A 27827-nucleotide genomic window follows, 5' to 3' on the forward strand; every position below is an offset into this window, starting at 1 on the left:
AGCTTCTGGGCCTGTTATTGGAGAGTCGAGCTAACGTTGACATTTGAAATCCTGAGGCGGGGGGCGGCAGCCTGGCTCTGAGAGCGGCTGGGGGTGAATAGCGGAGGAACCCGGGCAGCGGAGCGCACGGGCAGGCCTGAGGCCTGCGACTTGCCGGCAGGTAGGGGAGCGAGGGGCCGGGGAGAGGTTTGTGGGGTCCCCGCTGGGAGGGCGGGGCTGGGCTGGGCGAGAGGGAATATGGGGGGGCAGTAATGGGGGTCCCGAGGCGCGGTGGGTTTGGCTGCTGGGGTGATCCCGACAAAACTGGGAGAGATGGCGGGGGGGGGGGGGGGGGGGGGCTTTTGTCCGACTGTCGGTCTCGGCCGGCCTCGTCCTCCTCGCCTGCCGCTCCCTCTAGTCCATTCTCCCCGCTGGTGACCGAGTCCGGGCGACTCCAGGGCCGTGCCTTGTTCCTCAGAAACGCGTTACGGGAGGGAGAACGATGTTGAATCCTCCGAGGATTGGGCCGAGGCGTGACGGGCAGCTCGGGTCGCTGGTGGGGCTGTGCCGCTCCTCAGTCTCGAGTCACTCACATGCAGCTCCTTTGCCGCTGGCCCTTACTAGACGTGACTCGGGGTAGGTGAGAAGGCTGAGTAAATCAGCCTGGCAATCATGGCTTGTAACTGATTAAAAACCAGTTGTTACTGGTTAGTTAATTTTTTTACATTGTATAGTCAGCCCAATGTCTATGCTGTCACTGAATCCTTAAATCTAATTGTTAAATATTGCAGAAAAAGTTTGTTTGTTTTTTTTAATGTGGCATGCTTTCCATGTGTGCTCAAGGAAACTTTAAATATCGATGTTATTTTATGACCGTGCTTCTCAACGTATTTACCTTTGCAGGGTGCATATGCTACCTGTGTGGCCTTGAGGATCTCCTATGGATTGAAGAGTGATAGAGATGTGGCCGTGTTAGTCAGGTCTAACTGAAACAAAAGACAGGACTATGCAGCACTTACAAGATGGTTTATTAGGTGATGAGCTTTCGTGGGCCAGACCCACTTCCTCAGATCAATTTGTGGAAGAAAATTGGCATGACCATGTATACCAAAGTGATACAATTTAAAAAAAATATATAAAATTGACAAATCAGATTTAAGAACAGAGGAGGGGCAATGGGGGGAACGTTAGTGTCTGTGAGGTAATGACATTGGGGTGATAATTGGGGAAGCTACCTTTGTAATGGGTAAGATAATTAGCATCTTTAAGACCCATACATAAAGTGTCAAATTTAAGCATGAATGACAGTTCTGAGGCTTTTCTTTGAAGTCTGGAGTTAAAATCTCTTTGAGGCAATATGAATGTTTTAAGGTCATTGAGAGAATGGTCAGTCTGGTTAAAGTGGCAAGCAACAGTTTTCTGTCTGTGAGGGAGCCTGATGTCTGTTTTATGAGCATTGATTCTTTGGCAAAGTGTCTGAGAAATTTGTCCAGTATACATAGCAGACGGACCCCTTAGGCATATGATGGCATAAATTATGTTTCTGGATGAGCAGGAATATGTGTTCTTGATCTTGTAACTGGCATGGTTAGGACTGATTGATCAATTTTATGTGTGTTCATTTTTTTCATTGTATCACTTTGGTACATATGGTCATGCCAATTTTCTTCCACAAATTGATCTGAGGAAGTGGGTCTGGCCCACGAAAGCTCATCACCTAATAAACCATCTTGTTAGTCTTTAAAGTGCTGCATAGTCCTGTCTTTTGTTTCAGCTATGGATTGAAGTGTGTGTTGATTGGGCTGCAAGTGAGGCCACATCTGGAATATTGTGTCCAGTTCTGGGGCCCCTACTACAAAAGGATATGGATGTATTGGAGAGGGTTCAGCGGAGGGCAACCAAAATGATTAGGGGGCTGGAGCATATGACTTATGAGGAGAGGCTGAGGGACTTGGGGCTGTTTAATCTGCAGAAGCAAAGAGTGAGGGGGGATTTGATAGCAGCCTTCAGCTTCCTGAAGGGAGGTTCCAAAGAGGATGGAGAGAGGCTGTTCTCAGTAGTGACAGATGGTAAAACAAGGAGCAATGGTCTCAAGTTGTGGTGGGAGAGGTCCAGGTTGGATATTAGGAAAAACTATTTCACTAGGAGGGTGGTGAAGCACTGGAATGGGTTACCTAGGGAAGTAGTGGAGTCTCCATCCCTAGAGGTGTTTGTCTCGGCTTGACAAAGCCCTGGCCTGGTTGATTTAGTTGGAATTGGTCCTGCCTAGAGCAGGGGGCTGGACTTGATGACCTTCTGAGGTCTCTTCCAGTTCTATGATTCTAAGTGGTTTGCGGGTTAAGACCCACTGTTTTATGAACTATGTAGAGAACATGCACATGCTAATATAAAACACGAACATGCATACCATTGATGCTAGGGATGTAAAATCCCATTTAACAAGTTGACCAGTTAAAGTTTCTATTTCACCGGTTAATCAATTAAATGAGAAGTGTAGGTGTTGCTCCTAGCATGCTGCAGACAGGCTCATCAGTTAACCTTCACGGTTACACACAAGCACCCCACCTGCATTGCTGCCTCTGTATCAGAGGCAACAGCAAGGGGAGCAGGTGGAAGCCAGTGCTTGCTGGGAGCTGGCTTTTAAGCGGTTTCCTGAGGAGCTTCTGCCCCCTTCCCTGAGCATGTGAACATATAACTGCTGACAATTTGAGCAGTTAGACATTTACCAAAAAAAACCTCCTGCATTTTAACATCTCTAATCATAACCAGTAAGCGTCACCTGCCAATGGTGAGGCTTACTGGTTATGATTAGGGATGTTAAAATGCAGTAGGATTTTTTGCAAAAAATTTGAGCAGTTAGACATTTACAAACAACCTTTCACATCCCTAATTGAAGCTGCCTGTTTTCATGTTCTGCTGAGTAACTGAAGGTATTACCCATTATATCCCTATTATGGACAACCAGTTACCTGGTAAGTATCACTCTTACTGAGGGATGTTTACTCCGCACCAGTTAACTGGTATCTGGGAATGGCCTGCAGAAGGCTGCTGTAGTCCCAAGGGGCTCGTCTACACTGGCCCCTTTTCCGGAAGGGGCATGTAAATTTCACCAGTCGTCGTAGGGAAATCCGCGGGGGATTTAAATATCCCCCGCGGCATTTAAATAAAAATGTCCGCTGCTTTTTTCCGGCTTTTAAAAAAGCCGGAAAAGAGTGTCTACACTGGCCCCGATCCTCCGGAAAAAGTGCCCTTTTCCGGAGGGTCTTATCCCTACTTCGAAGTAGGATATTTAAATCCCCCGCGGATTTCCCTACGACGACTGGTGAAATTTACATGCCCCTTCCGGAAAAGGGGCCAGTGTAGACGTAGCCAAGGGGGCTGAGAGCAGCAGCACCAAGCATGAAGCTGTCTCCCCCTCTTTCCCCTCCCCCCCCATACTTGAGGCTGCTGGCAGCCCCAAGTGTAGTGGGGGAGGAGAGAGGGTGCGGGAGCAGAAGCAGACTTCTTCCCCTCCCCCCCCCCCCCCCACATGCTTAGTTCTAGTTAACATCCCTAGTTCATAATAGGGATGTGTTAGTATACATGTTTAAATAGTTAATCAATGAGCCTGAGCTCATTGTGCTCTAAAATTATCTATCCTTTGTCTTTGATTTAAAACTCTCTGGAAAAGGAAGTATGAGAAATTGTGCTCGCATTGCATGGGAAAATTATATTCCGTATAAAAATCTGGTTTTCATCTACTCCACATGTGGCCCATGGGCTGCCTGCGGCCCGTTTGTTTGTGGCCTGTAGTGTGGTTTGGGTTTACATGGAGCTCAACATGTGGCCTGTGGGTGGGAGCCAAAACAAAAAAAGTAGTTGATATAAAGGTCTTCTGTTGAGATGCATTTTAGTAATTAAATTCCTGGGCTGTCATTGCTCATTAAAAGTGCTGTCATCTAGGTGAAAATTGGATAAATATTGCATTTTATTAATATCAGCAGAATTTACTTAAATGGGGCCTGTGTGTTGTATAATCTTGCCTTAATCTTCATATTCATGCCCATCAGTGTGAAAAGCTATTCGCATATATTTGCATGTATATGCAACTACACTAAGTTGCGGCCCTCAAGATGTGCTGTAAGTGTCATTGTGGCCCCCGGGGCTTCCAAAGTTGAGTAGCCCTGTGTTCAAATATTATACACAATATTTATGTAAATAGGACCCTATGGTTCTGTGTGCCTTACAGTGTCTGTTTGGACTGTTGTTACAATTTATATTTCAAGGGGTGAATAACAGACATTCTGTGGGAAGAAATGCATATTACATCCTTATGTCCACCATACCATTTCAGAACATTGTCTATTAAGAGCTTTGGTCAAATAAGGAGTTTTAGGAACTTAATTATGATACATAAATAAAATGTTGAAATTTTGTGTGCATTCTGTTCTCCCTATAAAAGCTATGGCTATGGCTAGCTTGAATGTCATGATGACTGCACGTTCCTGTCCAGTTTGGGTGATGGAAGGAAAGAGAAAAGAACTGTAGCAACCAGGTTGTGTTTACCACTGTCAAAAGCAGAATTGCTGATGCTTGTATCATATTACACTAAACTGAAAAAGTAAATATGTATGTTAACTTGCACAAGGATTCTGAGTATTAGTAAAACTCATTTGTGTCTATTAAACGCTTTCTTCACTAGCATGCCAGGTTGATTGTTAGGTGTCTGTTATCTGAAAGCACAGCTGCCTGACCACTCCCTCTTATTCATGTTGTGGGCATGTAAATGTGTTTATTTTCTAGAATGAGTCTGCAGATTTTAAATGGCGAAAACATTGGTGATGATCTAACGGCAGAAAGCCGTTCCTTCCTTTTCCCATCACCAGAATCCACAGGGAGACCATCTATCCTTCGTCCATCACAGAAAGAAAATCTGCCACCAAAAAATGTAGCAAAAGCTACGAAGGTATGTCCATGATTGTTAGCCTTTTCCCTTTCACCATTCCAGGACCTCACTCACAGAACACCATGTATGCATTGTTAGTGCCTTAAAAATATTCAATCAGAAACTGCTTTTTTCACCTCAAAGGTAACTTTTCAAACTCCTATGAGGGATCCGCAGACTCACAGAATCCTGAGTCCTAGTACGGCAAACAAACTGGAGACTGCTTTCGCGTTAAATGATTGTACAGAAGCTCTAGGACACCTTCATCTGCCTGGATCCAGCAATGCTGCGTGAGTAATATTATTGCTCTTCCATATTAAGACTTTTAAGTTACTAGACTGCAAATGCAATATATGTTGAGGATTACTATCTCCCATTAGAAATTGTCATAATCAACTGTGAAGCTTTTATACTAGTCAGCAAATTATAAAAGCAATTTGGTGCTGCAATTAAGAATTATACAAAGGAGCATATATAGCTAGAGCAAAAATGCCCTAGTAAGAAACAGTACTAATATGGTTTGCAATAGAAATTCCTGTACTCTGTTCCCAGCCCTTTTAATGATACTGGTCAAAGGAGTCTGATTGTAAGTAATGTGTGAATTATGCCTATATAATAATGCTATGAAAAAAGCCCTTAGACTATACCTTTGTAATACATGTACATGACTAGAGTTCTTCAGTGATACTTAAATTATCTGAAATAAAGAACAAAATGCCAATCTTCAAGCTGGATAAAAAAGAACCGTGTAATCTTTGACTAGTGGTCAAATTCTGGTCTCCTGCAGCCCCTCTGAACTGAGCACCACTATTTGAATCTAGATCTTTAGGCATAATTACTAATATTTAATTGTAATTCATATGCCAACTAAACTCTCTTATACATCTAAATATGAGATCTGACATGTAGGGATTAAATGACTTTTACAATGGTAAAGTGGAACATTTGTTGACGATGTTGTCAGTAATGATTCAGGCACCAGTACCAGAACTATTAGTTTGGTTGTGTGTTTCCTCTCTACCTTTTCCCATGCTAAAGTGAGAATCCTTGTATTGCTACATAGTCCAGTGCTGCTTATGTTAAGGAGCCTAAGGATTTACTTTCTTCTTTCTAATCCTAAAATATTATAGATGGAAACATTCTAACAAGTGCACTGTGGTGCATAGTTCTCAAGCTCTTATTGGGCTAAACACTGAAAGGTTGGGAGGGGTCTGACTTAGACAAGTCTGCGAGTTCCTGTCTCTGCAAGACAGGGTGAGCGGACCATAGTGAACCATATCTGTTCTTGCTTCCAACTTTATCAAATTAGAACTTTAACTGGTTGGCTTTTAGTTATGTTTTACTGTTTAGCATTTCTGTGTGCAGCATTCATGTAACTATTTTTGTACTTTTTTGTGAAAGACAAAACAATGGGAGGAAATACTTTTTCAGGAAGTAATGTCTTAATGCTCTCTAGTACATGAGCTACGAATAAGCTAACTTGAGCTCAGGGAACTCTGATATGTGAACATACCTAACTTTAGAATTTGTGTCTATAGTGAGTATGCCTAATGATTCTATCATTTATTCACTTATAGCAGTCAGTCATTTCTTTCTGTTGCTCCAGGAGCCTTATTTGTGTGGGTTTTTTTTCCCTCCTTATGTTCTTTCTTGCCTCTCTGGGCTGGATACAGTAGTTTGAAGTCTAAGACTTAAAAACTGTTTATGACTTTCGGGCATATGTTTCATAGATTTGAAGGGGTGTTTGCTGGCGGCAAAAAAAAGTCAACCAGAACAGTTGTGTTCAAACTCCTATTTTCCCTCATGACCCAATTGAAGAAAATTGTTGATGCCTGCAATCCAGCATAATTTGACTTAAGTGGGGGCTGTGGATGAGAGCTTTTGGGCTGTAGGAGAGGCTCTGGCTTTGGGGAATGGTGTCAGGGCTGGGGCAGGAGGGGCTTACTTTGAGCAGCTCCTGGTCAGCAATGCAGCAAGGGTGCTAAGGCAGACTTCCTGCTTGGCTTGGCACTGAAGATCATTTCTGTTCCCTCGAAGCAGCCAGGTTCCCACCCAATGCTCACGGTAGGGGCAGTGCTTGGAGCCCTGTATGGTCTTCCCTGCCCCCTACATAGAAGCTAAGCCTGCTGCTGGCTGCTTCTAGAGTGCAACACAGTCTGTAGTGCCAGGACAGGCAGAAAGCCTGCGCTAGCACCTTTGCTGATCACCTTGCAGCAATGAGACACAGTGCCTGATACTTCATGACCCAGTATTAGGCTGTGACTAGAGATGTTAAATCTAGATTAATCAACTAATCAAATAATTGATGGAATTTGTATCTTGCTACATTTCAGGGGTGGAAGCTTTGTGGGGAGCATGGGGCCAGTGTGGGACTCAGTCCCCCACTTGCCCTGTGCTCCCCATGGTGCTTTTGCTTTTGAAATGTACAAGAGCCTCGGAAGTGCTGCCAGTTCCCCACTGTGCCCCTGGCATGGGTCTCCCCTGCCCAGAGAGAGCGCTGGGGGGAACCAGCTACTCCCAGCTCCTCCTGCCCGCTGCCCCTCTCTGATTTCTGATGGAGGCAGTGGGTGGGGGGAACAACTAATCAAGTCACTAGTCACTTACATCCCTAGTCGTGACCAGTGGATATCAAACAACAGAACTAAAACAGTGATTAGAGAAAGTAAAGCATGGAATGGTCAAAGTGAGTCATGCTACAACATGGTACAGTATGCTCGTGGTCACCCCCGCCCCCCCATCCTTACAAACTCTGTATAAATATCTGCACTAGCCCAGGAATGTATGCCATTCTTTGTATTTAAGGTGTTGGGGTTTTCTTTACTACTGTGGTAGATATTAAGCCTATCCTATTGGATATTCAGCCCCTCTTGTAAAGCATTCTTGGGTTGAGGTGAGGAGAAAAGGAAGGGGACCCAGCAGTGTTTTTCCATATATACACAATGTGGAAGAGAACTTATTATGATTTTTCTCTAATCTCTGAACGAGACCAGGTTAATAGGCTCTTTAGAAAGCACCTGTATTCTCTTGTTTTTTATGGTGATTTTAGCCCTCCTGTCCAGCTCTTCTGGTGTTGCATATAGCATTGCAAACTTGAGCATGTGAGTTGGAGCATGCATTTTTTAATGGTTATCTTAAAATGGCTAACTATAAATTAACACTGATTTTATTTCTGTGCAACAGAAATCAACAAACAACCGAATTTGAGACTAAACCTAGCAGAGAAGATATGCAAATGGAGAAGGCCGTTGTTCCTTATCCAGATGATGAGATGCCAGTGAAAAGCTGTGGTACATACAGCATTGATTTTGATAACTTAAACAACATGGATCCGTTTCAGAGTTCTTCTCAAAATCAGAATTCTCCCAAGAGCCTAAAAAACTCTTCTCTATTAATAGCTAGCAACCCTGAAATGGCTTCTGAAAAAAATAATAGAAATTCTCTCTCTTTGAATGATACACTTCCTTTTACTTCCCCACCAACAGTTACAGTCTCAGAGACAGCAAATCTAAATGAAGACAATCTTGTAGGCCTCTCAAAAGAGACCATTTCCATAGATGTATTGGTGTCAGAAAATGAACCCAAACCAATTCCTAATGATACTGAACAGGATATAATGCCTACTTCTGGACAAGTGAGCAAAACTAATTCTCCTCAGGAATCAACACAAACAGAGATTTCTACACCTTCTGTACAAGGATCTTACAACTTTGATTCTAACAACTCTGATGTAACACATCCTATCAAAACTGGGGGATCAAAACTACAGAATTCTCCATTAGCAGAAATAACTTCAACAAAAGAGTCAAAACTTGTAGAAGAGGCTGTCTTCTCCAAGCTCGAATCTGTAAAACTAGAATTTGACTTTACTGATGAAACAGCTAGTAAAAAGCCACCTCCTAGGAAACTTGGAAAAAGACCGGGAATCAAGCCCCCTTCCAAAAAAGCTGCTGTAGTTCAAGGGAAGACATTGGAGAACTCTGAGGCAAAAAGCAAGAGTAAAACAGAAAATGAAATTCCTGTTTCCAAAGGCTCTTATAGCTTTGACTGGGACAAATTTGATGATCCAAACTTTAATCCATTTGGAGGAGGTTCCAAAGTTTCTAGTTCACCTAAATGCCCTAAACCCAACACTGAAAAAGCTAATCCGCAAGAAGAGCAGGATATTACCTTACCAAAAGGGGAACCTCTTCCAACAGAACAGATTAACAGAATTGTTGTAGATGCAATTGAAGAAATAGTGCCTGAAATTCAGTAAGTAAATCTTTGAACTTGTGGAAAGGCCTCAAACTCTTCAAGGCAAGATGAGTTATTTTTATAGAAATGTTGCTGGGTTAAGAAGTAGAAACTTCTTTTAAATCTAATCTATCTGTTTTCTGTCAATGGAGATGGCTGTTTGGCCATTCTGTGGTAGTCATGACTTGCTATACATCCATGATAACATTTTAGCTTTCATGGGAGAGGTATGCTCAGGGCTCAACCTATGGCGAGTAGATTTTAGCTCGGCACGGTGCCACAGCGCAGTCTGCACATGTGCAGCGTGCCAAACCGCACAGCTGGCAAGCAGGGCTCGCTGCTGCTTGTCAAGCCCTGGGTATGCTGATTGTTAATGGGAGAGCTTGCTGCCATTTAAACAGACCACTATATTGGTAGTGGGACAGGAGGTAGGGTAAGCTCTCAAACAAGCTTCCTATGTTTAAATGGCTTAGCTGGATGTAGGACAATATTGAACCTTAGAACTGACTAGATTACTCTGACTTTAATTATTTGTTTAGTTGCTTCTCTGAACAAAAACCGAGTGAAGGTGAAGACAAATCTGTGGTTCAAGTAGAAATGAAAGAGGACTCTTCAAGAGAACTAACTATGGTAATCTACCCCCACTCTGAGCCCCTTCTAGCCCCCAACTCTGACTCCTGTACACGCAACCTTTTGCCCTCCTTAATGACTCGAGCAACCCCAGGTATACATGCTAGTGTATGTATTTAAGATGTATACACTTCTTAGTTAAAAACATTGTTTAAACTAGTTTGCTGTTTCTAAAGAAGCTGCTGTTCTCCCCTTCTTGCATGCCCTTCTAAAATTGCACCTCTTGTAGATTGTCATACTTCTGTAGTGAAAACAAAATCGATTTTCAAAACTGATGTAAAGAGGGATTGGGCCCTGTCTGTGCCAAATACATCAGACTGAGTTTATGGAACTGTCAGTCAGATCAGTATTATGGACCATATCTGTTTAGAATCTTTTGGGTATTGACAGCATAAAGTGCACAGCACTCTACATTTAAACCAAGGGTTGAGAACCTGACAAATGCAGTTCTGTCTGATGTGTAGATGAATGCCATATGTTGGGTTAACAAATTCCTTCTGCTGTTGAGGTCTTCCCTGTGAACTCTGCTTAGGATAACTCTTTCAATTGTTAGTTTAATCAGTTTGTCACCTATCTCTCTAATTTCTGTAAGTGCCATAGATACGCTGGGCCAGTCATACCTCCCAGTGTTCCATATTACAAACTAAGCATGTCTCCCCCATCTAGGAGGAAAAAACAAGCTCAGCTATCTCGCCAGTTGATGCCTACAATCAAGATAACTTGCCTTTAATTGGCAATGGAACATCTTTGGCTGACCAAGAACATGAAGGCAATTGCGAGAAAACTGAAATGGCAGTTAATATAAATGATCCAACAGCAGTCACTAAATGTGATGAGTACTTCAGACCCTCAACAGAAGGTAAGAATAAGTTGCTCTTAGCAGGGCACTGCAACAGAACTTAGACATATGCTTTTAAAACCGCTCTTTTTAAAGGGGAGGAGGGAGTTGTGGTGGTTTTGTTGTTGTTGTTGTTGTTTAAGCCACCATAACTGGCAGGGTTGTTAGAGCTGGTAGTCCAAAAATATTTTTTCTTTCAGTAATTGATTAGATTTCATGTCAACTAGCAATTGATACTAAATAACCAGGTGTCAAAACCAGTCATCATCCAAACCAGGCCTGGGCAAAATACGGCCCTCCAAGGCACCGGATCTGACCTGTGGACATAGCAGGCTCTACGCTTGCTTCACTCCACCCACATGCCACTCATAGTCCCCTATGGATACGGGAATATGAGTGGCATGGTATAAGAGATGATGGTTACTCCTGCCACCTCTCAGTTCCTTCTTGCCACCAGTGACTGTGCACAGAATATCTGCTGCTCCTGCTAGCATTTTTTAGTCTTCATTCTTACGAATTAGATTTTACAAATCAGTTGTACAGTTACCCGTAGCAATTGTTTAGAGTTTTTGTTCCAGTTGGGACAGGAATTGGAATTTAGTTCTAATTGGAACAGGACTGGCCTGTGGCCATGGCTACAAGCCCTGCAATAGCTGCAAATGACATGTTCCATCAGCAATCATCATAGTTGCTGTCTTAAATGGATCATGGTCAGCTCCTGCACTCCAGCTTCACATCTCTCCACCTCTCCATGGTGAACCCAAAGGAGTGGAGCTGCTTGAAGGAGGTCCTGCAGGCTCACTGCTCTGCTTTTTGAGCTGGTAGGCTTCTGTTCCCTTTCACAACTGTCATGGAAGGTTGCGTTCTTGATTGCAGTGTTGTTGGTGAGACAAGTCTTTGAGATTGAAGCTTTGACCTCAGAATTGCTATACACTGTCTTCTATAAAGATAAGATATGGCTGTGGACCTGCGTGGCCTGGCCTGCCTGCCAAAGATGGAGCCTACTTTCCATGTGCATTAGGATATATTCTTCCCAGAGTTCTGTTCCAAGTCATGCAAGACCTGTGAGGAGATGTCTCCACTAGGGATGTAAATGGGTAACTAGTTAACTGGTGTTTGGGAACAGCCCTGTGCCTGCAGCCTGGGATGAGCATTGAGCTGTTCCGGTGTGGGTTGGGAGCCAGCCGCGGCCACAGCACCAAGGTTGGGATCCCACTTATTTGGTTAACCGGTTAAACCAGTTATTTATAATTCTGATTAGTTAGTTACCTAGTCTCTGCATGTTGGATGTCTGGAGGGTTTTACTTAAGCCTTTCTTAAGTAAATACAAATCTTAATTGTGCCAGAAGATAGGATGAAGGACCTTCAGGTTTCCTCTGAGGGCTTACAACTAGAGCATGTCTTGCATAAGGATGTGTCATGAGCTGGCGTGCTTGCCACCACCACCGATCATCGGAGCTATGCAACTAGAGTGCAGACTTCTTCAGTGGCTTTCTTAGCGCACATCCCTATCCAGGTCATCTGTAAAGCTACAACATGGTCCTCAGTTCATAGCATGCTATACCATCACTCAGCCAGCTAAAAATGGCATTGGGTTCGGCAGAGCTATGTTGCATTCCGCACACTTATGAGCTCTTACCCGCCTCCGTTGTGACTGCTTGGAGTCACGTAATATGGAATGGACATTAGAAATGTAAGCGACTAGTCAATCACCCCCCATGTCCCTGGTGCCTCTGTCACAAAGAGGCAGCCGGGGGCGGGAGGGTGGTAGGAAGGGGTGCTTAAAAGTCTGTTCCCCTCAGCTCCAGCTCTGTGGTAGGGGGCGGGGTGCAGTGGCAGTGTTCCAACTTTGAAATGTACAAGAGTCCCTGCTGGGGCTCTTGTACATTTCAAAGGCAGAACGCCCTAGTCCTTATTAACTAATTGAATAGTCGATAGAAATCCCATTGACTATTCGATTTAGTTAATCAAAATTTAGCATCCCTAATGGACATAAACAAGCACTTACAGAAAGATAACTGTCTTTTCTTTAACTGGTGTTCTTCGAGATGTGTTGCTCAGGTCCATTCCATGATCTGCTCTCCTTCCCTACTTCGGGAGTTTCTGGAAAGAAGGACCTGAGAGTGTGGAGAGCTGGTAGCACCTTTATATTGTGCCATGCAGGTGCCATTCCCCTACAGATACTATTGAGGGGAAAAGCTTCCAGCATCATTGCATATGGCAATTACACATACCAAATATGGAGTGGACATGAGCAGCAAATGCATCTTAAAGAACATTGGTTATAGAAAGAGGTAACTATCTGTAAGAGGAGTGTGGGGGGGGAGGGGAGGGAGAGTAATCTGAGGGAAGAAGGGTGGTTTTGTTTTTAAATGGCCATTATTTGTTTTTTCCCTTCCTTGTTGAAGTTCAGAGTTCTTTTCCTTCTGCTAACCACTTAATCTAACTGAGAGACCGGAGTTTCCCTTTGCTTCCTATCAATTTTAAGTAAATGAAACTTTCCATCCTGATCTACTAACAGCTGTATTACAGCATTAAATTGTCATTTTTATTAATATATTATCTTTTCCAGTTCTAGGAATGGGCATAGAAATAGATTTCCTGGAACAATTTGGTAAATCTTCAGTAAGTATCTGATATTTAAATAGCTAAACTTCTTGGCTTAAGAGTAAGGGATGAGGTGAGAACAGTAAGGGTGTGTCTAGACAGCACTGTTCTGTCAGAATGAGCTACACAATTTGTCTAGCGCCAAACTTCAAAATAAGGCACTATTCTGACAAATCCCTTAACCCTCGTGGAATGAAGGTTACAGGGATGCTGGAATAACATGCTTGCTATTTTGGGAGGTAGTGGGAGTGCTTAAAGATGCAGTGTCACTATTTTGGGATACTTAGTTATTCTGAAATAGCGCCGCAGTCTAGATGTGCCCTTAGATATAAGCCTTTTTTCACTAGGCTGCAGTTCAAATGTGGCCTAGTTGGGAGCAGAATGACTGTACCATCTCATGGATCGACTATGGGTTGAGCTCTTATGTGTGATTTCCCCTACAGCTAGCTGCTTTGTTGTTCTAGCCAAGTCTGAGGTTTGAATAAGCACATGGGCTAAGTCTACACTGGCCCCTTTTCCGAAAGGGGCATGCTAATTTTACAGGTCGTAATAGGGAAATCCGCGGGGGATTTAAATATCCCCCGCGGCATTTAAATAAAAATGTCCGCCGCTTTTTTTCCGGCTTTTAGAAAAGCCGGAAAAGAGCGTCTACACTGGCCCCGATCCTCCGGAAAAAAGCCCTTTTCCGGAGGATCTCTTATTCCTACTTCGAAGTAGGAATAAGAGATCCTCCGGAAAAGGGCTTTTTTCCGGAGGATCGGGGCCAGTGTAGACGCTCTTTTCCGGCTTTTCTAAAAGCCGGAAAAAAAGCGGCGGACATTTTTATTTAAATGCCGCGGGGGATATTTAAATCCCCCGCGGATTTCCCTATTACGACCTGTAAAATTAGCATGCCCCTTTCGGAAAAGGGGCCAGTGTAGACGTAGCCATGGATTGAACTACCATCTTTTCCTTTAATGTATACCCTTCCAAAACATAAGAGTATGGGGAAGCTTCCCCAGTTGGTACCCTGTTCAACGAGTAGAAGACTTCAGGCTCATTAGTTATTAATTAAGCACTTCCAAATTGCCCACCAATCTATAAACATTCTTTGTCCTGCAAGACAAATAGTTCTACCGTAATAGAATGGCCCTATCTTCTGGAGAGAATACGCCACTTGGAGTTGGGGTGGCCAACCCGAGGCTCACGAGCCACATGCGGCTCACGAAGAAAAAAATTGCAGCTCCTGATGGAACCGGAACCACTCAGGTCAGCCGCTCTCACGGCCAGGCTGCTGTAAGCCACATGTGTGCTCACAGCCCACACCATTCCACTCACGGTTCCCAGCGCACTACATCGTATACTGCACATGCAGGCTAGGTCACATACAACATCCCAGCTTGCATGTGCTAGCAGCTGGCTGCTGGGTGCAGGCAGCGGCTTTGGGATCTGGGCATAAGGTTGGGGGGGAGATGCCTGACTCTGAGGCTAGATCTAGACTGCAAGGTTTTTACGGAAAAAGCTACACTACAAAGTAACACATGATTCCATGTGAATAATATCTCCCCTATCTCTTCCCAGTTTAAAGAGTCTGCTTTGAGGAAACAATCCTTGTATTTGAAGTTTGACCCTCTGTTGAGAGACAGCCCCAAAAAGCTGGCTCCTGGTACTACTGAAACAATAAGCACATGTGTAATTAATGCACCATTTCAAAGTGGGTAGGTATTGATCATCTAAATTCTAAGACACAAACTTGGTTTTGAACACTTTATCTCTAATTTTAACTGTGGTTTTTAGTCCTCTTTCTGACTTAGGTATAGTATCTTTGGAAACCCCAAAACCTGCAGTGAAATCCCTTCAAAATGAAGAAAAGCCTAAAGGACTGGATCTTCTGGGAACTTTCTCAGCTCCAGTAAGTGAACCATAAACATGTCAATTTTCATGTTAGTGGAATTTTGAATGTGTTCCTCTAGTGGAAAGTTAGACAGCTTTTTATCATCGTATTGCCTGCTTAGTGTTCAGAGACTGCTGTGGGTTAGAGTGTTGGTGTTACAATTGCCAATACTCTTAAACAAGGCATATGCCTTCACTCTGTATTGGTGACAAGGAGTACTGTGGCACCTTATAGACTAACAAATTTATTGGAGCATAAGCTTTTGTGGGCAAAGACCCACTTCGTCAGATGCTTAGTTTGCTGGGAGGTATGCATGTCTGTGGAGGGAAATGATAATGGTAGCCATTCAAACTTTTTTTTTCTCCTCCACAAAGGATACAGTTCCGTTGATTCCAGATATCTCAACCAGTAATGCTTCACCACTTTCTCCTTTTGCTGTGCCACTCAACGGTGCAGTTGATGCCATTATAGAAGTGCTGAAATACAGCCAAAAAGATATGGATGCAGCTATTGAAACAGTTAAACTAGAGGTAAGAAGAAAGCCTTTATGAATGTGGCATTTATTTTGGAAAGGCTTGTCATTATAACCTGCAAACTTACGCCTCTAAGTTACTCAGCACGTACTAGGCATCTCTTTCAACACTTGCTATTAGGGATGTTAGATATTGTGTAGTTGAATATTCATGTAACTGCATGAAATCTTAGCAGTTACACAACTATTCAATAATCCCTGGGGGCAGGGCCAGCAGCCAGTGCATTCCCAGTCCTACTCCTGGGGAGCTCCCTGCCACTTGTGCTGCTGTCTCTGTATCTGGCAGCAGTGTGGGGTAGCAGGCAGGACCCACTCTGTGAGGGGAGTCAGTTTAAAAACCAACTCCCTGTGCAGACTTGCTGCCCTGCGCTTACTCTTAAGCCCCTGTCCACAGGGAGCTCAGACCTGCCATGGATACCCCAGAGACCCAAAGCTGCCGTGGACAGAAGCTGCTTCGTGGCAGCCTCCCCTACCTACTATCCCGGCTGCCATTTCAGGCAGGTGGCACTGCAGAGCTGGTGTTGGGGGAGCTGACTCCTGCCTCCCCCACCTCTCTGACTCTGTAGGAGGCAGCAAAGGGATGGGGGCGTCTGAAGAACTAGCGTGCGTTGGGAGCCTTCTTGAAAGCTGACTCCCCGCACACGTTGTCTCCCATAATATTAATGCAACCACTGCTCTCCATGCTACAAATGGTGCTTGTCACAAAGTGGAATTCAGTGCTAATTTATGAACCATGAAGCCATCCTTAAATTGCTGTAGCTCTTAAAATATTGAATAACTTGTTGAATTTACTCTGGGATGGGGGAGAGTAGCTGTTAGGATTACTTGTTTTTAAAGTTACAGACTGTGGCACCTTAGACTAAAAATATATAGTATCATGAATAAAACTCACTACATGAAAGCCCATCAGATGAACACTGAATACATCTGATGAAGTGGGTTTTGCCCACGAAAGCTCAGATATATATTTTTGTTAGTCTCTAAGGGTATGTCTACACTACCCTCCTATTTCGAAATAGGAGGGTAATGTAGGCATACTGCAATTGCAAATGAAGCCCAGGATTTGAATTTCCCGGGCTTCATTTGCATAAGCCGGGCGCCGCCATTTTTAAATCCCGGCTGGTTCGAACCCCGTGGAATGAGTAGTAACGGTAGTTTGAACTAGGAAGCCTAGTTCGAACTACCTAGTTCGTGCCGCGTGTAGCTGCGCGGCACGGGGTTCGAACCAACTGGGATTTAAAAATGGCGGCGCCCGGCTTATGCAAATGAAGCCCGGGAAATTCAAATCCCGGGCTTCATTTGCAATTGCGGTATGCCTACATTACCCTCCTATTTCGAAATAGGAGGGTAGTGTAGACATACCCTAAGGTGCCACAGGAATGCTTATTGTAGAATTTAGCTAAATGTCCGACTTAAAAGGGATACTATGTCAAAGTGCTTATTTCTTACATATCTTTTGTCCCAAGTGTTCTACACTCAGAGGTTGTCTGAATAAGTAGTAGTGGAAATGTGCTTTGTAGATGGATAGCTTTTGTAAAGAGAAATTTCAGATTTAATTGTTGCTTTTCCTTGTTATAGAATTTCTTCAGCAAAGATTTTTAAATGGGCAAGTCCCATTGAGAACAATAGGGCTAGAAGTACAGAATGTTCTTAGTAAAATGGCCAGTATATACAGTCGATGTTTTCCCTTCTTCCTGATAGCATGGAATGCATAATCTTTATAAGGCAGTTTGTTACTCCAGTGAGTGACTCCAATAGGAAACAGAGGCTATATTTGCTAAGCAATATTTATGACCAGAACCAGGCAAACGTTTTATCTTTACAAACCAGTTTCTTCTAATCTAGAGCCACTAAAACTAATATAACATCATGGTTATTTCATGGCTTCACTACCATACGGGGGGACCCTTTGCTGTGTGTGTCATAATTTAAAAACAAGCCAAATATTATAATTGAAGACTATGAATTTCCTGAGAATATAATAATTACTACTAGGATAGTTCTACATAGCTAATGAGTAAAACTGTAACTTCATCTTAATGTAACTTGTATGAACACAAGGAAAGATTCAACCTGCAAACTGGCATTGACCTAAAAAGATTAAAATAATTGGCTACATGTTGTGGGTCAGTAGTGTAAAACCTCTAACAACGAAGGGAGTAGGTTGCCAATATCACCAATTAAGGGAAATCTAGTTGGAAAAAACAAGTGTGATCATCAATGTATGTATAAATAGTAAACTTAGTTTTGCTGTATGTTGCAACAAATACCATACTATCTCTGTACACTCAGCACTTGGAAGGATCACTGGTAATCTGTTTTAAAAGCAATTTGTGTGTGGGGAGGAAGAGGAGGGTTATTTTAGAAGTGCCGAGTATTACAAAGAACATAAGACTGGGTAATTATTGTGTTTAACTACTCTACTAGTCTCACTCTAATTTGTACTAGAGCTTTCTTCTATAACTGACACTTATAAAATCGTGTCCATAGGGAAAATTTTATCTTCTATCAAAACCTCTTTATACTAGGGATGTTAACATGTAGTCGACTATGATTAACTGATAAGCCTAAGCTTATTGGTTAAAGAGCCAGTGCTGCCTGCCCCCATGCTCACTTCTCTATGCTGCTGCCTCTATGAAGTTGCTCTGCCTCCGAGGGAGCAGCCTCTGTTCAAAGTGGGCCTAGGTTCGCTGTGGATAAAGGATGGTCCTTGGCAGCAGCCCCTGTCTGCAGGGTTTCCCAGCTCCCTGAGAACAGAGGCTGCTTTGCTGCAGCCTCTTCTGCCCACTGCCACCCGACACTGCTGCCTCTTCATCAGAGGCAGCAGCACAGGGTGGGAGTGGGGCTGGAGTATATTGGCTGCCAGCCCCGCTGCCAGCCCCACTCCTAGTGCTATAGAATAGTCATGTAACTGCTAAGATTTGATGCGGTTAGATGACTATATTCAGTTACCCAATATCTAATATCCCTACTGTAAACTAACATTCTGAACAACTTGAACAATATCTTATTTCAGTTCCTGTTAACTAAACTGTGAACTTTTTTTTAGGTTCAACAAAAGCAGATGGAAGTTCTGGAATGGAAAAAGAAATATGAGCGACTTTATATGGAGTACCAAGAAATGGGGTATGTACCTGTCAATTATACAGCTTGACTTACTGCTTTTAATTGCTTTCTCTAATGTATATTCAATATTGATTTTTGTTTTTGTTTTTTTAGAAAAATTGTTGCAGAGTTTGAAGGAACAATAACCCAAATGATGGGTGAGTGTATTGGATATTGAACTCGAGATGGGTTTTTTACTTAGACCTGAAGGGCATACTAAATATAGTTGGCTTTGAAACACACAGTCTAGTACTCTTCTGGTTAGTACTTTAGTCGTCTTTTCAATACTCTGTTATATGTTCTATTTTACTGAATCCTTGGAAAGGCAATCAGAGCTTGTCTGATAATGCTAGCAAAGTCAATATGTTTAGGAACAGATCTCTAACGCAGTGTGTGCACAGCTATATGCATCTTAATTACACAACTATAGTACTTCATGTCTGTTTGACTTGTATAGACACATGTACGTAGCAAAGTGGGTGTCTGACTTATACCTAACTGAAGCATGCACAGTAATGGCCACAATATAGCCCATAGCTCTGCAATTGTGGATGGTACATTGAAAGCTACAGGTTCCACTTGCTTACTAAGCAAAGTCCATAGTTTGATACTGCAGAAGAGGAACAGACTGTTGTTCTCGTTTAGATCACATACAACCATATCACTTCTGACCAAATGTCAGTGGAACCATCTGGTGGACAGTGGTGGTTTCTGCTATAGTCTCTATATGAGTTCTAACTGCAGAGGAATAGCTTAACTCATGTCAGCTGAAAGTTTATATCTTGAGTCATAAGAATATGAGAATGGTATGACCCCGTATGTCCAACGGTCCATCTAACCCAATTTCCTGTCTTCGGGTGGTGACCAGTGCTTTAGAAGGAACAGAACAGGGCAATCAAGTAATCCAGACGCTGTTCCCAGGCCTGACTGACAGACACTAAGAGTATGGTTGCATTCCTAACCATCTATTGGTGTACCTATCTGCCACAAAATTACTTTTTAAATCCAGTTATAGTTTTGGCTTCCACAACATCCCCTGGCAACATGGTCCACAGGCTGACTCCACATTGTGTGAAGTATTTGTTCATATTAGACTTAAACCTGCTGTCTATTTTATGGGGTGACCTCTAGTTCTTGTGTTATGTGAAGTGGTAAATAACATTTCCTTACTCACTTTCTCCACTCCGTTCATGATTTTCATAGACCTTTATTGTACTGTCTCCTCCTTGCTCCAAGTCAACTCTTTTTCTAAAATGAATAGTCCCAGGGCTTGCTTTTTTTTAATCTCTTTAATATAGAATCTGTTTCATACCTCTAATAATTTTTGTTGCCCCTTTCCATTTCTAATATATGTTTTGAGATGGGACTGCCAGAATTGAAAGCAGTGTTCATGGTGTAGGAATACCATTGATTTACATAATAGCATTAGAGAATTTTGTCTTATTTCTTAATGGTTCATAACAGTAGTGCCCTTTTTGACTGCCTCTTAGCATTCAGCAGATGTTTTCAGAGTATAATCTAGAACAATCCCTATATTTTTCTAGAGTTGTAATGGCCAATTTAGACCCCATAATTTTTGTCTGTATAGTTGGGATTATATTTTCCAATGTGTAATACGTTGCATTTGTCAACTTGGAATTTCATATGCTGCTTTGTTTTCCATTCATCCAATATTAAGAGAACTCTTTGAAAAGTTAGTTAGCTTTGGCTGTAACTATCATGAGTAATTTGTACCCTCTGTAAATGTTACTTCTCCCCTTTTTTCCAGATCGTTTATGAATATGTTGAACGGTGCTGATCTTAGGGTAGATTTTTGAAGGACATTGCTATTTACCTCTCTCCATTCTGAAAACTGACCATTTATTCCCACCCTCTTGTTTTCTGCCTCTTAATGGTTTACCCATAAGAGGACCTCCCCTCTTATCTCAGGCCCTCTTCCTTTGTTTTAAGAAACATTTAGCAAGAGATGTCAAAGACTTTTTGAAAGTCCAAGTACACTATCTCAACTGGATTACTCTTGTCAGCACGCTTGTTGACCCTCCCTCAAACCCTGAATTCAAATAGATTGGCAAGACATTTCCCTTTCCCAAGAGACATCTTGCCTCTTCCCCCACAAATCATGGTAATCTGTGTTGGATATTTCTGTCTTTTTTATTGTAGTTCAACCAATTTGCTTGGGACTGAAAAGTGAGGCTTATGAGTCTGCAATTCTGAGGATTATCTCTGGAGTCTTTTTAAAAAAATTCATGTCATGTTAGCTATCCTCCAGTCATCTGGTACAGAAGTGCCAGGTTACACACCACAGTTCTTCAATTTCATGAGAGTTCCTTCAAAACTGAGCCTGCTGACAGAGAACTGCTGGGTTTTTTATCAGATTTTTTCCCAAACTGCTTCTATTGACTCTTCAATCTGAGTTCCTCAGATTTGTCCCTTGAGAAGAATGACTCAAGTGTGGAACTCTCCCTTGTATCCTCTGCAGTGAAGACTGCTGCAAAGAATTAATTTAGCTTTTCCAGAATGGTATTATTTTCCCTGAATGCTCCTTTAGCACCTCAAACATGCAGTGATCTTACTATTGTTTGGTAGTCTTCCTGCTTCTGAGTTACTTAACTTTATAGATGTAATTTATGTTGTGCTTTTCTGTCCGATGTTGATGGATGTTCAGCTGCATGTGTGTTCTCCCTTTGTGTTTCCCAGCTCTGGGCAGGTAGCTGATACAGCAGACCTCGTGCAAATTGCCTAAAAAGGCCGCAATACATGGTTTAGTAGTGAAGGTGCCCAGCCAGGTTTATTGTTTTCTGTTGCTCTTTTTAGCTTGCTTAAATATACTTGCTGTGCCAGAGTTTATGCTCCTTTCTGTCTTACTTAGAAGTCAAATCCTATTGAGTATGCCTCTTCTGTCTCTAACAGCTGCTTTTACTGTGTTTTTAGCCATGGTGTTTTTTCTTTCCTATTACCATTTTTAATTTGGGGGATACTCTGTCATTTTAAGAGAAGATATGCAAAATCTATATAATTTGGCTTAAATCCCTAATTAAGGATGACTTGTGTTTACAAGACTGACAGTTCTACAATGTCCTTTGGTCTTTTAAAGCAGTGGTCCCCAACCTGTGGAGGTTGACGGGGCCGGCGCGCGCCCCCCCCCCTCCAAGCGCCGCGCGCCGGGGCCGGCCCCCCCCCCCTCCAAGCGCCATGCGCCCGGGGCCGGCGCCTCCCCCTCCTCCAAGCGCCGCGCGCCCGGGGCCGGCGCCCCCCCCCCTCCCCCAAGCGCCCAGGGCCGGCGCTCACCATGCGCCTGGAGCCGGCTCCGGCACAGTGCATGCGCCACGTGCCCAGGGCCAGGCCAGCCCCGAGCACATGGCGGGCGCACACGAATGCCCCCGTGGGCGCCATGGCGCCCACGGGCACCGTGTTGGGGACCACGGTTTTAAAGAGAATTCTGAAGGAAATGTAATATCTGCACCATAGACCATGAGAAGTAAAATTTAGTAAGGAAAGTCTCATGCTACATAATGTCTGGTCTTGTGACGTTAGTAACTGGGACGAGGAGGTGCTTTGCTTTCAAAACACCCAGCCCTCTTGTATTTTTCATTTTTAGAAGATGCACAGAACCAGAAGGAGCTTTCAAAAAAGGAAAACCAGAAGATACTGGAGGAGAAACAGCAAGTTCTGTCAGATTTGAACTCCATGGAAAAATCTTTCTCTGAACTCTTCAAACGATTTGAAAAACAGAAAGAGGCTTTAGAAGGCTATCGCAAGGTAAGATGATGGAATGAGACTGGTACAGTCCTTCCAAATCACAAACAAGACAAAATCCACTAAAAGTACTCTGCATTTCCCTCGTTGAGAATTGTATAGTAATTTAACTAGCTCAATTTCCTGTCCTTTTCTATCACTGACAATTGAATGAATGACAGTGAGGAGGAGGTTAGATATGTATCCAAAAACAGCCTGTCTCTGGATTATATATAGGTTCCAAGGCCACATAAGATCATTGTGATCACCTAATCTGACCTCTGGTGTAACATGGACCAAGTACATTTGTATGGGAATTATCTGCTTTGGGTTCAGGAGAAGTCTGCCTATTGTGCTAGCTTTTGAAGACCCTAACTTATATCACGCCTCCCTTGTGCCAGAATTGAATGAACAAAGGAGGACCATGCCTTTGCTTTAAAGAGTTTCACTCAATAATAACTTGTTCTAATTTTTTTTTAAAGGCAAACAAATAGATTGAAGGGTAAATGAGAGGAATGACAAAGATAACATGTGCACTGTCCAATCTATGGTTTGATTCACTTACCTCCATATATAAAAAAGGAGGTGCTGATGGCACTCCATGGTTATGGTTTGCATTACAGTTTTTGTGGGGGTAGAGTTCATGTATACTGCTCTTCCGTATTTCTACTTTTTAAATGGCTTTGCCTGCCTCCTTTAATTGAGGTTCAAAGTCACAGTTGTCTCATGGTCAAGTTCTAGGGCAGTGAGTCTTCCTCTTTTTAATAGCAGTCTCTGCTATGCTTCTCAAGCACGTGGGTCACCTGAGGCCTGATGGTGCATGCTGATCCCTTTTCTAAAATTCAGGGCTGGGGTGTCAGGAGGGTTGGGAGGAGAAAAAGATCAGTAAATCTCCCCTAGCTCACTAAGTGGCTTCCGTTACACTGCAGTTTCATAGTTTATATTAAATACTAGCAGATTTACCCAGCATTGCCTGGGTCCTTCAGGGAAAGGAGCTGGCAATGCAGGAGTGCAATAGGCAGGGCGGGATCTTAGGGATGGAGGGACAGTGCTGGGAGCAGGGGGTGCATGAGTGAAGGTGGTAGATGAGGAGGGACTCAGAGCTGGGGGTTCCAACCAGCATGGGCCTTTGGTCTCCCCATAACTCCTCCCCCGCACCTCCGGCCACCAGAAAGCTACTTACCCCATATGCTGGCAGGCGAGATGGTGGAGCCCCAGTCCTGATGGCCACTCCCTTGGTAGTACAGCTGTCTCCATAGACACTCAGGATAGCTACCCCTTTGCTGGCTTGCTGCCCCCAGTGGTCACTTCCAGTATCACATCCCTTTGAACAGGAGCTCCTCCCTTTTCATGTTATAAAAACAGCCCCTTTCCAGGGGCTTTCTGTTATGGAACAACCAAACCCTGACCTTGCTTTAAGTTAGGAGAAGAGGAAACATCATAGTAAATTTGGTGGTCCTAGCTCTTAACGTTTCGGAGGAGTTCTTGAACAAATGGACTCGCAGACAGACACAAACCTCTAAAATGTAGATGGTGAGAGGGAGCTATTTAATACCTGATTCAGTTGCAGCATGGTCCAAATCCTGATTTTTTTTTATTTTTTTTTCCCCACACATGGATCTTCCACCTTTCCTGGAAAAGGATAGATTTAGCCTTATTGCGAGACAGAGTAGCAGCTATATTGAAGTGGCACAGAATTACACAATTTCAAGAACCCGGTGGCTGTTGGTAATGGAAGATACAAAATTAGATGAAGTTGAGGATACAAACTAGGATGAATTTCTCATTGTTAGCATTTGAAAATGAGTGAGTCTAAAATGGAGATGGAAGAGATCTCACCATTATCCTATTTGTGCTCTTGAATAGACCTTTTAAAAAAAAACCTGTAGTAGAGTCTTACCTGCCCCATAGGATAAGGTTAAATGCAAACCATGTCCTTGACACTAACTGAACTCTCCTGTTACACTGGACTAGAATGAAGAGGCTCTGAAGAAATGTGCTGAGGATTATCTTGCAAGGATTAAGAAGGAAGAGCAGCGATATCAAGCATTGAAGGCACATGCTGAAGAAAAACTGCGTCAGTGAGTACTCCCTACCTTCATATGTAGGGTGAAATTCTGGCCCTGCTGCACTCACTTGCAAATCTTTTTGTGACGTCAGTTGGGCCAGGATTTCACATGAGTGTCTTAAATCTCAAAACCTTTCTTAAAAATATTGTAACCACTTATAAAGTGACGTACCTATCTTGACTTTAGACCTGTGATGTCCAGCATGCTAGCCACTAGTCACATGTGGCTATTTGGCCGGTTGAGTGTGGCTAATTGGCTATAGCAGTAGCCACTATAGTAACTACTGCTTCAGAACTGGTTGGACACCGCGGCTTTAGACCATAACACATTAGCTTAATTTAAGTCAGATTTAAACATGAGCTCACTTTCATTCCAGAGCAAATGAAGAGATTGCCCAGGTACGGGGTAAAGCCAAGGCCGAGACTGTAGCACTGCAAGCTACTTTGCGTAAAGAACAAATGAAGGTACAGTCTCTGGAAAGAAGCCTTGAACAAAAGGTCAGTATCTGCTACTTGAGTGGTTTAAACTAGCATCAGAACTGGTGTTCTCATGAGTGCCACTGTGAAATAGGAGTCTTGATTTTATGTCTCAAACTTTGGTATGGCAGAACCATTTGATACAGAGAGATGGAACCAATCTACCTTTGCAGAATGGGTTCATTTGCATAGATGAGCCTCTGAAGTCTACATATTATTAGTCACTTCCAATACAGGATACTTGCTGGACTGTTGAAATGGTATAACTACTATAAAATATAGATTTGGGTTAAAAGTGAACAAAATACCTTGTCCTGCGAATGAAGCTTAAATATGATTGCACTATAACAGTTCTAGATGCATTTTAGTACTAATAGAACAGACCATCATGTTCCTGGATGTAAATTTGTAGGCCACTGCCATCTAATAGACAGTATTGTTGGTGGACTTCTTTTCAATGTCCTAAATAGTTAGGTCTGAAAATCTAGTATTCTGCAAGTGCAGGGTTTCATGTTTTCATGTAAATTGCTATTGAATAGTATAATGGCACAAATGGGCTCACCAAAAACTAGTGGTGCATTGTAAGTTCATTAAATTCTCCTTCATGTAAAGCTTTTCCCCTTCTTTTTGAATGCCAGTAAAACCGTTGCTTGTTGGTAGCATCCTGCTCTTCTATTTAACCAATACTATGGGTTGAGCCTCCTTGGTCTGGCACTCTCAGGACTTGACTGGTCCTGAACAAGGGAATTTGCCACTGCTCTTCTGCCTCTTCCCCCTGAGCTGCTGCTCCTCCCCCTGCCTCTCCGAGCTCAAACACTGCAAATCGGCTATTTGCAGTGCTCCCGGGAGGTCAGGGAAGGAGTTGCTAAGCATGGGGCTCCCAGCTTTTCCCTAGGAGTGCTCCAGCCCCAGAGCACCCACGGATGATGCCTGACAAAGGAAGTCCAGATTAGAGGTGAACATGTACAATGCTGTTGAAAGGAAAAGAGTTGCAACCAATTCTGTGATGCTGCAGAGACTGCTGGCTCTGCTGCCTGTACCCAGCTATTGTGGATGGAAGTTCCACACCCAATCTACTTCCTCCAAATTAACTTTTTAAAATTCTGCATAGTGGGCTCACCGCTTCCACTTGGTTGCCATAAGGATTAACTACCACCACAAACACTTTTAAATACTACACTTTATTTAGCATAATGAAAGCATTGAGAACCAGCATTACTCATGCTATAAACATAGTTCCATATTGAACTGCTTCTTCCATTTAGGAAGTGGAAAAACCAGGTAACAGTAATAGGAGTGTTTAAAGTATAGGTTGTATGTCCCTTGTCCAGCACCCTCGGGAGCTGACTGGTATTGAACAAGGAGATTTGCCAAATGAGGAGAGGTGTCTCAACATGGCCTGAGTTACCCCGGCTAGGACCCTAGCCAGGCCTTGCTGCTGCCTGCCCAGCCATGGCTCCACAGGCTGGAGCACCGTGGCTTCTGCAGCTGCTATTGGCCCCCCACTACCACCCAGTAGTGGGGGCCAGAACACTCTGCTACATCCCTGCCACCCCAGGGGCTCCTGGCCCCTGCCCCTCCTTCCCTACTCCTGCTTTGTGGCCTGACCTCCTTATACCTGGACTCTATGGTCCAAGAACATCCATGGTCCTGCTGGACTACAGAGCTCCAGTTAAGGGAGGTACAACCTGTAGTATCTTCTGTTTAGCTGTAAAGAGACGAGTGTGCGCAACTTACTCACAGTGAGCATCCTTAACAGCAGATACTACATTCTAAAATTTAGACCAGTGGTTCCCAGCCTTTTTGAGTATACGGACCACTTTTCAATCCATTAAAATTTCATGGATCCCCAAACGATCCATTTTTGCTAGCTCAACTAAACCCTTCCCACAACTGATTTAGATACTGCCTGGAAAGTTGAGGAAGTATCATAATGTGGCTATCCCTTCAAAATCTAATTAAGATATGGTTTGTTAGGCTGCCTTGTTCCAAGTCTTTACCGCATTTACAGAATTCATGAGAATTTGCAATGGAACTCCTGTTCCATACAGCATCAAAGGTGCCGTGACTCCGGTGACTGCAAATTCATGATATCAATGTGTTTGCAGTGTTAAGTTCTTGATTCACTAATTCTTTGTCTTCTTAACAGGCAAAAGAAAATGATGAACTAACAAAAATCTGTGACGACTTGATTTTAAAGATGGAAAAAATCTAATAGTTGGACTGGACTACTTTGTACATATGTTCCCTTAGTTCATTCTATCCTTTTTTTCTTTGTTTGTTCAGTAACTTCTTAATTATGTATTTGGAAAGTAATAAATAGACTTTACTTGCACTTGTTCCTTCACAAAATGGCGTACGTCTAGACAGTGGCGTTATTTCGGGATACCTCCGGTGTCCTGACATAGTGTTTTCCATGTCTTAGTCAAAATAACAGGCTTATTGCTATATTTCAAAATAACGAGCTTGTTATTCTGGCGTCTGGGTAAACCCCTTTCTATGAGGATTAAGGGACTTGTTGGAATAGAGGTCTATTTCAAAATTTGGCACTGTGCAGACAGTGCCAAATTTGAAAATAGACTCTCTTGAAATAAGTTATGTACTTCTACTGCCATGCTAAACTGCTACTCAGTGGGGCTCTGGTTAGCATCTGCAAAACCACTTCTGGTGCTGCCTCACAGCTTATATGTTGCTCAGAACTATATTTCAAAACCAAATCCTGGAGACCCTGAAGTGGAATGTTCAATTTATTTATTTAGCTATTTACAAAATTTTTAAAACACAATATAAATATATTTAAAAATTAAAATGAGACCCCAGGGGAAC

At 43.0% G+C, this 27827-nt stretch overlaps 1 protein-coding gene across 2 annotated transcripts; it reads left to right on the top strand.

Annotated features, from left to right (window-relative positions):
* On the top strand, positions 1-27336 carry TACC3 (transforming acidic coiled-coil containing protein 3). 2 transcript variants are annotated; one of them, XM_006134740.5, is made up of 16 exons: positions 1-160; positions 4762-4924; positions 5048-5193; positions 8084-9154; positions 9676-9766; positions 10433-10625; positions 13177-13229; positions 14772-14908; positions 14988-15102; positions 15459-15614; positions 18666-18742; positions 18836-18879; positions 22320-22480; positions 24431-24537; positions 24902-25022; positions 27151-27336. In XM_006134740.5, the coding sequence occupies exons 2-16, from the start codon at positions 4763-4765 to the stop codon at positions 27214-27216; spliced, it is 2700 nt and encodes an 899-aa protein (XP_006134802.3). In that variant the 5' UTR covers positions 1-160; position 4762; the 3' UTR covers positions 27217-27336. The 2 variants fall into 2 exon arrangements, with proteins under 2 accessions (XP_006134802.3, XP_075787016.2); XM_075930901.2 differs by lacking the exon at positions 1-160 and adding an exon at positions 443-615.
* The last annotated feature ends 491 nt before the right edge of the window (positions 27337-27827 follow it).

Source organism: Pelodiscus sinensis, chromosome 4, assembly GCF_052426305.1.
Source record: "Pelodiscus sinensis isolate ZL-2025 chromosome 4, ASM5242630v1, whole genome shotgun sequence".
In the NCBI taxonomy this organism is placed as follows: domain Eukaryota; kingdom Metazoa; phylum Chordata; order Testudines; family Trionychidae; genus Pelodiscus; species Pelodiscus sinensis.